Raw genomic sequence first — 14,674 nt, forward strand, 5'->3', positions numbered from 1 at the left:
GAAGGACGAGCATACCGCTCAATTAATATCACCAGATCCGCCATTTCGGCGGCCCACACCCCAATAGATGGTACACCAGTGGGTCAAAACACCCTAATATGCCGTCTGCTTAGGGGCATCAGACTAGCCAGACCTCCGGCCCCGAAATATAACACTCTCTGGGATGTAGATGTAGTTATCCAATTCCTGAGGAACTGGCCGGACAACGAGGCCCTGTCTCTGAGACAACTATCAGCCAAATTGACTCTCCTTCTATGTTTAGTTTCTTTTCGCAGAGTCGCGGACGTTAGGGCTTTTGACGTAAACGGTTTCACTGTAACACCAGAAGGGGTTACCTTCACGGTGTCTCGCAGGACTAAGACGGACTCCACATCCGTATCTTACCCTTTTTTTCCGACGGTTCCGCGGCTATGCGTCGTGAACACCCTACTGCGGTACGTAGAGGTTACCGAAACGCTCCGTTTTTACCGATCGGGTCAACTACTGGTATCTTACACTAAACCGTACAAACCCGTAACTACCACTACGTTGGCTAGATGGGTCCGATGGCTCTTATCCCTGGCAGGTGTAGAACCGAATTTCGGGGCCCACTCGGTACGCGGGGCGGCGGCTTCGCGTGCATATTCGGCGGGAGCATCTCTTACAGACATCTTGCGCTCGGCAGACTGGACTAGAGAAAACACCTTCAGAGTTTTCTACTTTCGACAGACATCTCACGCATCTTTTTCGTTGTTACCACAGCGTTAAAAATGCAAAATAGGAAGCCTCCTGTCATGTAATAAAATTTGTAGATTATGTTAACGTAGTGTACGTATAATCTTAATTTTAATAATGACAGGAGGCGAGTATTTTCCCCCCCGTAGACATTGGTTTTATTCCCACCCAATACTCGCCATTAAGCATTTAACAGACAGTTATGACGACCTTCAGACCGATATCTTCATACTGTATGAAATCTCACATACACAGTTTCAGCATAGATATAACTGTAGCTAACAACTCAATAGACTTGTTAATGTAATTATCAGACTTTAGATATATTAATTAACTAAATTGGATATATAGGTATTGCATGCGGACAATAGTCCATTTCCACACCTTTCACCTATTTCTGTTTTTTCCAGCATAAGATGATTCGCATACCGGGCGACAACTCCTCTCAAGCTTCACTCCAAGCTACATTCGTTTAAAGTTACAGAGTTCCAGTTTAAAGGACACTCCACAACCTGACGTTACAGGATTTCACACATCAAAGAAAGAGGAATAGACACGCCCACCAAAGACTTATATACAGGCTATGTTGGCCTAGGATTGGTTAAAAGTTTTTGATTGATTGACTTGTGCTGCTGGAGGCATAAGTAAAGAAAGTTATGCAAAATACTCGCCTCCTGTCATTATTAAAATTAAGATTATACGTACACTACGTTAACATAATCTACAAATTCTAGATGATGAATCTGAGGACTAATCAGCCGTAGTGAACACAGGTAGCTATTTTTCGGGGTGTCAGTTGACCGCTGTGGGTATGCAGTAGTGAAGAGTTGACATCCGTGTGTCAGGGTACCTGTGGTCTCTACCTCCGAAAGAGGTAGAGACTTAGCTGTTCCTCCATCCAGACGGTCTGATGGCTCCCTTCCCCGCGGTCTATCCGGTCATGCTAGGCCGGCCGCGAGGGAGTGACTGCCTTTTACAGCATCTAGGCAGGAAGTAGTCATCAGGACACTCCCCCGGAACGACCTGTCAGTCAATTGCTGCAGGACCAATCAGGACGCCTCGGAGGCGTGGTTACTGCTCTGAACAGGGTATTTAACAGAGCTTCTTTCATTAGCTCATTGCCCTGTCGTGGTTCTAGCTTGTTCTAGTCACTCAGTGCTTGTGTATTCTATTATCCCTTTTGGTTTTGACCCGGCTTGTTTACCTTACTCTGCTTATCTCTGTTACCCTTGATTCGGCTTGCCTCTCGCTTACCTGTCTTCTGTTACCCTCGACCTCGGCTTGTCTTTGACCATTCTATACTGTACTACTTACGTTAGTCCGGCCATTCTAAGGTCCGGTATACGTATCTGGCTACTGTTTGTACTCTGCGTGTTGGATCCCTGTCCCGATCCTGACATTACGACAGGGCCAATGGATCCTGCAAGTACAAACAGTCAGCTGGCTGCTCCTGATCCTAGGTTTGAAGCCATGGATCACAGAATGGATCAGATGGCGCTTGCTCTACAGGCTCTATTAGCTTGTGCCAATAACCCACCAGAGGAGATACGTAATACCCCTGTTTCTCCTGTCGGTTCAGGTCTAGAGGTAGCCACAGTGGGTGCTTCTTCTCGCATTACCCCCCCAGTACGCTATGGTGGGGCTCCTGAGAAGTGTCGTGGTTTTTTAAACCAAATTAGTATCCACTTTGAATTGCAACCTCGCTCTTATCCTACAGATAGGGCAAAAGTAGGATTTATTATCACCCTACTCATAGAGAAAGCTCTGAGATGGGCCAACCCACTATGGGAGAACGATAACCCATTAGTTTATAACTATAACGCATTTGTAGCTGCTTTTAGAAGAACATTTGACCCTCCAGGTAGAAAGGTTAATGCAGCCAGATTACTGTTGCGCCTGAGACAGGAGAACCGAACACTGGTGGATTATGCACTAGAGTTCAGGTCTCTGGCGTCAGAAGTCAAGTGGAATGAGCAGGCGTATATGGATGTATTTTTGAATGGAATATCTGATGTAATCCTGGATGAGGTTGCTACCAGAGAACTCCCTGAGAATTTAGAGGATTTAATTTCGTTCATCTCTTGTATAGATGAACGTCTAAGAGAGAGACAGAACACTCGAGAGAGGAACCAGAGACCTTCTTTTAGGTTAGCTCCCGCTTTTCCAAGTCCTGACTCCACGATATCTTTGCTTACTGAACCTATGCAGATAGGGTATACCCGCCTCTCTGAGGAGGAAAGACAGCACAGGAGAAGAGAGGGTTTGTGTATGTATTGTGGAGCCAAGGGTCATTTACTCTCGAACTGTTCTAACCGCCCGGGAAACGCTCGCACCTAAGTCTCTCTAGAGGACAGGCCTTGGGTGTTTCTATTTTGTCCTCTACTCCTAATTATAAAGATCACATGCTTCTGCTACCAGTTTCCTTAACTTGGGGGAAGGAAGTAGTAAGGGCTATGGCATTGATAGATTCCGGTGCTGCTGAGAATTTTATCGACCAAGCCTTTGCTAGTAAGAACAATTTCCCATCCCAGCTAACGGAGACACCTTTGGCCGTTGAGGCCATAGATGGTAGACCACTACTAGACCCTGTTATCTTTCGTGAGACCATACCCATTGAGTTAAATGTTGGTATCCTACACGTGGAGAATTTATCTCTTATGCTCATTTCGTCTCCTTCCGTTCCCATAGTTCTGGGGTACCCATGGTTGAAAAAACATAACCCTATTATCGATTGGGAGTTAGGAGAGATACTCTCGTGGGGCCAGGGCTGCCAGGATCGGTGTTTGTGCAAGGTTTCTCCATTAGCTAATATTAACATACCGGAGAATCCTACTCAGTCCACAGAAAGACAAATACCAGACCTTTACCTAGACTTAAGGGCAGTGTTTGACAAGAAGAATGCCGATTCTTTGCCTCCACACAGGTCATTTGACTGTAAGATTAAGCTTCTACCCGGCACTATGCCTCCGAGGGGCCATGTATATCCTTTGTCTGTTCAGGAAAACTCGGTTCTAGAGGAGTATATTCGGGAGAATTTAGAAAAGGGATTCATCAGGAGGTCTTCTTCTCCGGCCGGGGCTGGGTTCTTTTTCATTAAGAAGAAGGATGGCACGCTGAGACCTTGTATCGATTACCGAGGCTTGAATAAAATAACTGTCAGAAATGCCTATCCTATCCCACTGATTACCAAGTTATTTGATCGTCTTAAGGGCTCCAAAATCTTCACCAAGTTAGATCTCAGAGGGGCTTACAATTTGGTGAGAATCCAGCAAGGTCACGAATGGATGACGGCATTCAATACCCGGTATGGCCATTACGAATACACTGTTATGCCATTTGGACTATGCAATGCTCCTGCAGTATTTCAAGATTTGATTAATGAGGTACTTAGGGAGTATCAGCACGATTGTGTTATTGTTTACCTGGACGACATACTAATACACTCTAAGGAGATTGAGACTCACCATAGACAGGTCAGAAAGGTATTACACAAGCTGCTGCAACATGGTCTATATTGCAAATTGGAGAAGTGCAGTTTTGATCAGTCTCAGGTAGACTTTCTTGGATACGTGATTTCTGGGGAAGGTTTTAAAATGGATCCTGTAAAACTCCAATCTATTTTAGACTGGCCCTTGCCCAAAGGACTCAAGGCTATCCAAAGGTTTATTGGTTTTTCCAACTACTATAGGCGCTTCATTAAAGGATACTCCTCTATCATTGCGCCTATTACCAATATGACCAAACAAGGGGCTGATACTAAGTTCTGGTCTAAGGAAGCTCTTGGTGCTTTCAAGACTCTCAAGGAACTTTTTGCCTCGGCTCCCATTCTAGTCCATCCTGATACGACTCTGCCTTTCTTGCTCGAGGTCGATGCCTCTGAGACAGCAGTTGGGGCTGTTCTGTCTCAAAGGTTAGGGGTGGATAAACCGTTACACCCTTGTGGTTTCTTCTCTAAGAAATTTTCTGGGCCTGAGAGCAGATATGACATCGGGGAGAGGGAACTGTTAGCAGTCATTAAAGCCTTAAAGGAGTGGAGACATTTGTTGGAGGGGACCCTACACCCTATTACGATTTTGACGGACCACAAAAACTTGTCCTATATTGGGGAGGCTAAGCGCTTATCCTCTAGACAAGCTCGTTGGTCCTTATTCCTGACTCACTTCAATTATGTACTGACTTACAGACCTGGTTCTAAAAACTCTAAAGCCGATGCATTATCTCGCCAATATGAACCTTCTACTGTACCTGAACCAGTTCTTTCTTCTATAGTTCCGAAATGCAATATCATTGCTAATACGAGTCTCAGGATTAATTCTCCATTACTGGCCGAGATCATTAAGTTGCAACATCTAGCACCTAAACAGACTCCTGCGGGCCGTCATTTCGTTCCTCCTGCTCTTCAACTGGAACTTTTACAGTGTTTACATAATAGCAAGATGGCGGGACATCCTGGTATTCGCAAAACTTACGCGTTGATCTCTAAGGACTTCTGGTGGCCTGCTTTACGGAGGGATATTGAGGAGTTCATCGCTGCATGTGAAGTTTGTACTAAAACCAAACAACCCCATGCGCTTCCATGTGGATTCCTGCACCCCTTGGAGGTTCCAGAGAAACCATGGTCCTGTTTGGCCATGGACTTTATTGTCGATCTACCTATCTCTAAAAGACAGACTGTTATCCTCACCGTGGTTGACAGGTTTCCTAAGATGGCACACTTCATTCCCCTGCCTAAACTCCCGTCTTCTCCCGAATTGGCAGAGATATTCGCTAAGGAGATTTTTCGCCTACATGGGATACCCTCTCAAATTGTATCGGACAGAGGCTCCCAATTTGTTTCCCGCTTTTGGAGGTCCTTCTGCTCTCAACTTGGTATTAAATTAAACTTTTCTTCTGCCTATCATCCTCAGTCTAACGGAGCTGCTGAACGTACCAACCAGAAAATTGAACAATATTTACGATGCTTTGTTTCTGAACACCAGGATGATTGGGTCGGTTTGATTCCTTGGGCGGAGTTTGCACACAACAATCTCGTTTGCGATTCTACTCATTCAAGCCCGTTCTTCATGAATTATGGTTTTCATCCGTCTATTCTTCCTTCGGATTCTCCTTCCCAGGGGGTGCCGTCGGTTGATGTTCATGTTGCCAATTTGAGGAAGTTGTGGGATCAAACTCGACAAATCCTTGTGCACAACTCTATGTTGGTCAAGAAACACGCTGATAAACGTAGAAGGGCGGCTCCGCTCTTTGTTCCAGGTGATAGGGTATGGCTGAGCACGAGGAACATCCGTTTAAAAGTGCCCTCCATGAAGTTCGCTCCTCGTTATATTGGACCCTACAGTGGTTTCACTGCTGAAACCACTCATATGTAACAGATTTTCCTCCACAATAGCCCCTCCTCGCTCCGTTCAGGTGGAGGGTCAGGAGGAGTATGAGGTTAACTCTATTATTGATTCTCGAATCTCCCGGGGAAGAGTACAATATCTGGTTGATTGGAAGGGATATGGTCCTGAGGAGAGGAGTTGGGTACCTCAGGAGGATGTTCATGCTCCCCGTCTCCGCAGGGTGTATCACTCTCGCTTCCCATCTCGTCCCGGTTCATTCCGCCCGGTGGGCGTATCTGAGAGGGGGGGTACTGTCAGGGTACCTGTGGTCTCTACCTCCGAAAGAGGTAGAGACTTAGCTGTTCCTCCATCCAGACGGTCTGATGGCTCCCTTCCCCGCGGTCTATCCGGTCATGCTAGGCCGGCCGCGAGGGAGTGACTGCCTTTTACAGCATCTAGGCAGGAAGTAGTCATCAGGACACTCCCCCGGAACGACCTGTCAGTCAATTGCTGCAGGACCAATCAGGACGCCTCGGAGGCGTGGTTACTGCTCTGAACAGGGTATTTAACAGAGCTTCTTTCATTAGCTCATTGCCCTGTCGTGGTTCTAGCTTGTTCTAGTCACTCAGTGCTTGTGTATTCTATTATCCCTTTTGGTTTTGACCCGGCTTGTTTACCTTACTCTGCTTATCTCTGTTACCCTTGATTCGGCTTGCCTCTCGCTTACCTGTCTTCTGTTACCCTCGACCTCGGCTTGTCTTTGACCATTCTATACTGTACTACTTACGTTAGTCCGGCCATTCTAAGGTCCGGTATACGTATCTGGCTACTGTTTGTACTCTGCGTGTTGGATCCCTGTCCCGATCCTGACACCGTGGTGTGCCAAGTGAAGCTACCAGTGTTCACTACGGCTGCTTAGTTCTCAGATTCATCCTGTACAATTCACCATATTTTGTTATCTTTATACGTCTTTCGGCAATGTGGGGCTTAGTGTGAGAGTAGAATTTGTTAAGTCACATTAGTTTCTGATATCAGGAGAAACAGGTTTACTTATGCTTTCTCCCTGTCCTCTCTACTTCTATAGCTGCTCCACATCGGTACCAGGGATATATAGTAACAATAATATATTAACTTTCATTGTTACATTTAACTATTCCAATGTTACAAATACTCTAATATACAGGGAGGACTATACTCAACGTGATACACGTATTGGTTCATTTATTTTTCTTTTTTCTTTCTTTTCTTTTTACAAATTCTAGTTGTCCTCCATTTTTGTTCCTTCTTAAACAGTTTGCCTACTTCCTCTGGGAGGGCAATCCTGCCACCATCACCACAATGGACTGTGGTGGTTATGATGGTCAAAGTACTCCCTTAAAATATCCTGAAATAAAAAGCATGGTACTAAACCAAAGTTGTAGCCGTGCACCTTGACCACTGTTCCCCACTTCTTTGCGATTGGCGTACTAATAACTTACCTGGGGTCTCTTGAGCAGCTGAAAGCTCCCTGCGCTGAGTTAAGCCTCTCAGCCAATGAGTCTGCCTCACATGGCAGGGCTTGGCACAGTGGAGCTTCCGGCTCCAACAAAAGACTTTCAGTGGCGAGTGTTCCTTTAAGTTTTCTGTTTTATCCAGATATATGAATGAATACTGATATTAAACTTGAAGAGTGATAAACCATGATTTTTATTTATGTGCTTTATTATTATTAGCATGCCAACATATTCCACACATAATTTTACAATTATATGAAGCATGTCCAGCCCAAATAAGCTTACAATCTATGCTGATTTGAGGTAGGCAGATATATATCATTAGGTGTCTTGCCCAGGGACACTTAGTGGTGAGATTGTCTGACCGGCTTTTAAACATGTGTTTCGCAGTTCCGAGGCAGTGTCATTAACATGGCTCTAATCAGTCGATATAGTCTTATTATTCTTGCGTATATTACCCTATAGGCTATCATAATTGGCCAGGTTTTGATAATTCTATTTTCGTTTTAAGAGAAAATTTTAAAATGTGATTGACTTGGGATCTTGATGACTTGTACAACGGTAATTTCCCTGGTCTAATTTATGTTGACTACTTTGTTATCTCAGTCTTGAATGACCAATATTGAACGTTTGCCATGGTATTGCCAAACCTTGCTATTTTCACATAAAAAACCCATGTTGAAAAAAATTCCATGGCTTAGAAAAAATTTCTGTTGACATCTTAACACGTGTTTGCTTTTTATGTCTACAATAGCAGCATGGAAGAAAACATAAATGACGACTGCCAAAAAATGAGGAAAGTTAAGGACAACTACAGAATTACTAATATTTATCAAGATTTATACAATGTTTGTGCAAGTATTTCTGAAAAAGTTACCTGCAAAGAGTATAGAGCAGACAAAATAGGTAAGATATTTCATGGTGATAATTATTATCATTGACTTCATGAATAACAGCAGTTATAAATGTTTCCATTTCAACATGTGCGTAGCCTTCTAGAATAGAAGTCTAAAAATTCCCACCTCGACAAAAATTGTGGGTTTGGAAAAGGGGTCTGTCATGCAATCCAGAATTATTTCTCTTAGTGACCACCTTGAAATTTCCAGTGCAGTTGGGGGGAATTGTGCAATGACAATAACCTATTAAACCCTTACTAACAACTAAAAATGCTTATTTTCATATAAAGTTACAGGGATCTGAGCCTCCCCCATTTTTTCTCTAGTCTATACTAGAGTAGTTGCTATCAGCTATGTAATATCTACCATGGGCATGCGCAGCCTATTGCATTAGGGTGTAGACCCTAAAGCACAAACACACGCCGCATGTATATATATATATATATATATATATATATATACACACATATACACATATATATATATATACACACACGCATACATACACTGCTGTGTGTGTGTGTGTGTGTGTGTGTGTGTGTGTGTGTGCTGTTAGTGTGCTGTGTGATGGTGGTGTGAGGGTGCTGTGTGTGTAATGGTGCTGTGTGTTTAAGGGTGCTGTGTGTGTGAGGGTGCTGTAAGTGTGCTGTGTGTGAGGGTGCTGTTTGTGTGTGAGCGTGCTGTTTGTGTGAGGGTGCTGTGTTTGTGAGGGTGCTGTGAGTGTGCTGTGTGTGAGGGTGTTGTGTGTTTGTAAGGGTGCTGTGTGTGCTTGTGAGGGTGCTGTTAGGGTACTGTGTGTGTGAGGATGCTGTGTGTGTGAGGGTGCTGTATGTGTGCTGTGTGTGTGGGTGCTGTATGTGTGTGGGTGCTGTTTGTGTGTTGTGCTTTTTGTGTGCTGTGTGTGAGGGTGCTGTGTGTGTGAAGGTGCTGTTTGTGTGCTGTGTGTGGGAGGGTGCTGTGTGGGTGATGTGTGTGTGCTGTTTGTGTGAGGGTGCTGTATGTGTGTAGGTACTGTGTGTGTGTGGGTGCTGTGTGTGGGTGGGTGCTGTATGTGTGTGTGTGCTGTATGTTTGGAGGGATTGTGGAGGTGGGGGCAGATTAGTAAATATCCCTCCTCCCTTCTTATCTTATGTAGGGAGGGGGCATCCTTTCTGCCATGTGCCATCCTTGGTGGTCCAGTGGAGAGTGAACTCTAGCCTGCTGTGCTAGAGTTCACTCTCGCGAGATCTGAGCACGGCAACGCTCAGATCTCGCGAGAGGAACCTGGTGGAGCTGCTATCTAGAGCTCCCCGGGTCCTCTCTTGCCTCCCTCCATGATGCATGCTGCTTTGATTTCCCAGTCGGCCGATGGAGGCTTAGAGCAGAGCTGGCGTTCAGATAGCGCCGGCTCTGCATGAGCCAACAGGGGAGATCCGGAGCAGTGACACAGCAGTGTCTTGAAAAAAGTCATCCTTAAGCCTCATAGTTCTTCCAAACCTATGTAATTCAATTCTCCATTTGAATTGATCTGGTTTCGATGTAGGCACAAATGATAGACCCCTACTAAGAAGGTCAATTTCTGTTGCATTGAGGGCTCTGTGAGACAAATTAAATATAGGAATTACCTCCTGCGTGGAGGCTTCCCCTGTATCAGTTTTCTTCCCTTGGTGGCCTCTCCGTGTTCTTGATCTTCGCTTTCTTTGTCTCGGCTCCTGGTCACAGTTCCGACCTCTGCATTGTCTAAAAAAGGCGCTGGTTTTACCTGGGCAGGGTTGTTAGTGTCAATATCAGAGGCCGAATCACCCGAGGTTATATCAACCATGGGGATTTTAGGTCGTTGAATCCTCTTTCTTTGTCTCCTTGGTCTATGGGTGTTGGCTCTACCTGTTAACCACCCATATACCCTGTGGTCCAGGTAATCTTTAGTCACCTTTTCAAATTTTTGCACTTTAATATTATACAAGTTATAGCAATATCATACTTGCTTTTGCACAATGCATTATATAGATAATAGTGTTTGATAAACAATAGCTCACTACTACAAATTGTTTCACTTTTTTCGTCCAGCTATAACCCCTGGGATAGTTTTGTCCCCATTTACAAGAGCTGTCACTTATCATAGCTCTTTCTACACGGTGGTTATTGTTGTTAGACGTTGCCATGGCGACCTTTTAGGTATCCCACGTCACCATGGCAACGACGCTAGCGTCACGCAGTGACGTCATGGAAATGGCGGAGCTAACGCCGCACATGCGCACACGATCCCGTAGGACGTTTTCACACACAGCACCTGGGGTGAGTTAGATTTCAATTATTGAATCTTTTATATATGAAATGTTTTTAACATGTATCTGTGATCCTGATGAAAGTCCACAAGATGGACTGAAACGTTGATCTGTTCTAGTAATTAGAATAAAAGTTATATTTTAATGGAAATCCGAGAGTGCAACCAACTATTTTTCTATTTGGATGTTTAAGCCCTGGTGCTGCACCCGGTTTGGCAAACTTTGGAGCCTGAGTGCTAGGTACAGTTTAACTTTTTTTTAAATATATATATATATATATACGCATGCACACACACACTGACACACACACACAGACACATACACTCACAGATACACACACACATTCACAGACACACACACATTCACTCACAGACACACACATACTCAGACACACACACACTTACATTCACAGACACACACATACACTGACACACATACACACTCACACACACATACACTCACAGACACACACATACTCAGACACACACACACACACACACAGACATACATTCACAAATTATTTTTTTTAAATAAAAAAATGTCCACCCAGCCTCCCTACCTGGAGAGCTGGCGTGGACCTGTCCCTGGGGTCCACTGGGTCGGGCGCCTGTCTCCATATCAGACGCGGCGAGGGAGCTGTATCCTCTCTGCTCCCTCTTGCTGCGCGGCTGTCTACTGTAGCTGGGAGCCGGAATATGACTTCATATGCTGGCTCCCGGCATCAGCAAACTGCGCGCGGCGAAAGGGAGCAGAGAGGACACAGCTACCTCGCCGTGTCTGATATAGAGACAGTCGCCCGATGGGGGGGTCCATCACCTCTTGCCCTCCCCCCATGACAGGAGGAACATGGGGGAGGGGAGGAGGGGACATTTCGGGGTGGCATTTTTTGACGCCCCCTGAGAACCTGCAGGAACAGCGGGAACGGCATTCCTGCTCAAACAAAATTGCACGAACACTGTTCCCACGCATTCCTGAAGGACTCAATCCATAGGTGTGCCGCGGGGATTAGGGTGTGCCCAGGCACACCCGGCATACCCCGTGCGCACGCCTATGATATCTACTTTCATCCAGCACAAGGCAGTTTCCCAATGGGCAGAGTAGGCACCAACCTACAGGCACACGGCCTGTCTTTTTGAAACGTAAGTGTGCTGGTGGAGAGAAATAAGTACCAAGAACTTACCTTTCCCCGATTGCTCACTTCTCTTCTCTTCCTCACTCAGAATCTGTTCTTCATTTCTCAGAGAGAGCAGTTTGTCCATTCATGTTAAGATGAAATTCAGGACTTTTGTTCAGTTCAAAATTTCAGTTGAATAAATGAAACTCCAAACCGATCGCAGCTGCATCTTGTAGCCGCTTAGTAGATAGCTCCCTAATTCCCACGGTATTAGGGAGCTATCCAATAAAAGGCTGAAAGACCAAGATTGGTCTTTCAGCCAACTTTACTAATACCAAGTAAAAATTACTTGGGACATGTCTAGTAAACAGTGAGCAGCCTGTGGCTGCTCACTGTTGTAAAAAAAGCCCCCTCCTTCTAAAAAATGACCCCATGGTGGGGCATAGTGTCATCCCCCGAGCCCTCCCGTGCCCCGCAAGTGGGGGCTATGCAACAAAATGGGAGCGGCTGGTGGGGGCCCTAAATCAAAATGGGGGGGCACCTATTGTCGTCCCCCCTGTGCCCCATCCATGAGCGGTAGTTGGGGGCCCTGAATGAAAATGAGGGGGGGACCTATTGTCCTTCTCCCCGGCCCCCACCTACGAGCAGCAGGTGGGGTTCCCAAATGGAAATGAGGGGGATTTATTGTCCTCCCTCCGACCCCTACCTATGAGTGGCGGGTGGTGGTCTTAAATGAAAATGGGGGGACCCATTGTCCTCCATCCCGGCCCCCACCCATGAGTGGCGGGTGGGGGCCCTAAATGAAAATGGGGTATTGCCCCCTCCCCAGGGGCTAAATCTGAAAATACCCCCCAAACCCCTAGTCACCTACCACCCCAAAAAATTAAAGTACTACCTACCCGCCTCACGCTAAAAATAGCTAACTCTATTTCAGCTAACTCTATATCTGGTTCAGAGCTTCTAGAAGGTCCCGCATTAGTTTGTTCTGGGTTTTCACCAACTAATGTTTTTATAGGGGAATGCTGCATATTGTTAGGCTCATCATCATGATCTCTCTCATCTGCCAGAGTATTTGCAAAAGGAAATTCATCATTCTGTTCACCTGATGGTTTTTCAAAACATGCCCATAGGTCTAGAAAATGGGGAAAATCCCTTCCAATAATCATCTCATGTGCCAGTTTTGGTACCAGCCCCACTCTTCAGTTTACAGTACCACACTGGGTTTTAACAAGTATATCTGCAGTAGGGTAGTTATGTATATCCCCGTGCACACAAGCAATATCAACTTTTCCAGAGATAACAATATGAGTATCCTGTAATAAGGATTGGTCTAGAAGGGTAACCATACTCCCTGAATCTAGCAATGCCTGTATATTTTTTCCCTCCACATTCACGGTACACCCAGGGTGACTACTCAAATAACCCTTTTTTTCCACAGAACATACAACCTGTGAATAAAGTGCAATTCCTTCCCAATTATTACCAAAATTACACTCCATTGGTTCAACATTTTCAGGACAGTCTTTTGCAATATGTCCAAAGTTTCTGCATTTAAAGCATTTTATACCATAATTAGTACTTTTTGATTCATTTGTAGGCTCTTCCCACCTCCCAAAGTCTTTTTCTCTTTTAACAATGTCTCTTGGGTAATAAAACAACAAGTCTTACCAGATTTGCTGTAGGTTTTCAGATTCTTGGGTCTCTCTTGGCCAGGAGGTTGAAGCAGTTCTCCCGCTACTATATACCGTCCAACCAATTCAACCAATTGGTCTGCTGTTTGGGGATTGCTCTGACTGACCCACCGACGAAGACCAATAGGTAAGCCTCTTAGGAATCTTTCCATCACCAGTTGCTCCACAATGCGGCTGGGTGAGTTGATCTCTGGCTGCAACCATTTTCTGGCAAGGTGTATCAAGTCAAACATTTGTGAACGAATCGCTTTATCCAGGCTGTAAGTCCACGAATGAAATCTCTGGGCACGGACGGCTGTTGTCACCCCCAGGCGTGCCAGTATTTCTGCTTTCAGCTTCTTGTAGTCACTGGCTTCCGCTGGTTCCAGATCATAGTATGCTTTCTGGGATTCACCAGTAAGAAATGGTGCTAGCAGACTTGCCCATTCCACTTCAGGCCAACCTTCTCGCTCAGCGGTTCGCTCAAATGCCATCAGGTAGGCCTCTACATCATCTGTGGATACCATCTTTTGCAAGTAGTGACTCACTCTGATCACCTTTGGACATTGTGGTGAGTCTGTGGCATCCCTGGCCAGCCTTTGTGATAGACTCTGGATCTCCTGCTGTATGACACATGTGGCATGCTGCTGCTCCTCTCTGAGCAATTGATGAGCTGCTGCCTGTGTTGCTTCAACTTGCTTGAATAAAGCATCTGTATTTTCCTTTTGAGCCAGTACAAGCTGCTGCAGTATTGAAATGCTCTCTTGCTGTATTGCATTAGTCTCTGAAGTCCTCCTGTTTGTCTCTTGCTGTACAGCAGTGGACTGGAGCAAAGCTTTCATGACATCCTCCATTTTCTCAGCAGTCTCTTTCTCCCTACTTACAGGCTTTGCCGTGTGCCGTGTATATAGATAAATATATATAATGACATAAATGATTACATAAGTATACACTTAGAATTTAAATACATATATATGAATATATATAAAAATTCTACGTGTATATTTAAGTAATCTTTTAGCATAATTATGTGATTTTATTAATTAAAATTTGATTGACATGCCTGACAACCCAGGCAGAAAGTGCAGAGAATTTAATTTGCAAGCACTATATTTAACCCTGTAACTTTCCAAGACACCATAAAACCTGTACATGGGGTTACTGTTTTACTCGGGAGACTTCGCTGAACACAATTATTAGTG

At 45.0% G+C, this 14,674-nt stretch overlaps 1 protein-coding gene across 2 annotated transcripts in view; it reads left to right on the forward strand.

Moving 5' to 3' along the window:
* IL7R (interleukin 7 receptor) overlaps positions 1-14,674 on the forward strand; it is a 58,493-nt gene that overhangs the window by 23,593 nt on the left and 20,226 nt on the right. For both annotated transcript variants that reach the window (XM_063456848.1, XM_063456849.1), the window contains one exon: positions 8,283-8,434. In XM_063456848.1, coding sequence (XP_063312918.1) covers positions 8,283-8,434 — 152 coding nt within the window. The remainder of the gene's footprint in view (positions 1-8,282; positions 8,435-14,674) is intronic.

Source organism: Pelobates fuscus, chromosome 5, assembly GCF_036172605.1.
Source record: "Pelobates fuscus isolate aPelFus1 chromosome 5, aPelFus1.pri, whole genome shotgun sequence".
NCBI lineage: Eukaryota > Metazoa > Chordata > Amphibia > Anura > Pelobatidae > Pelobates > Pelobates fuscus.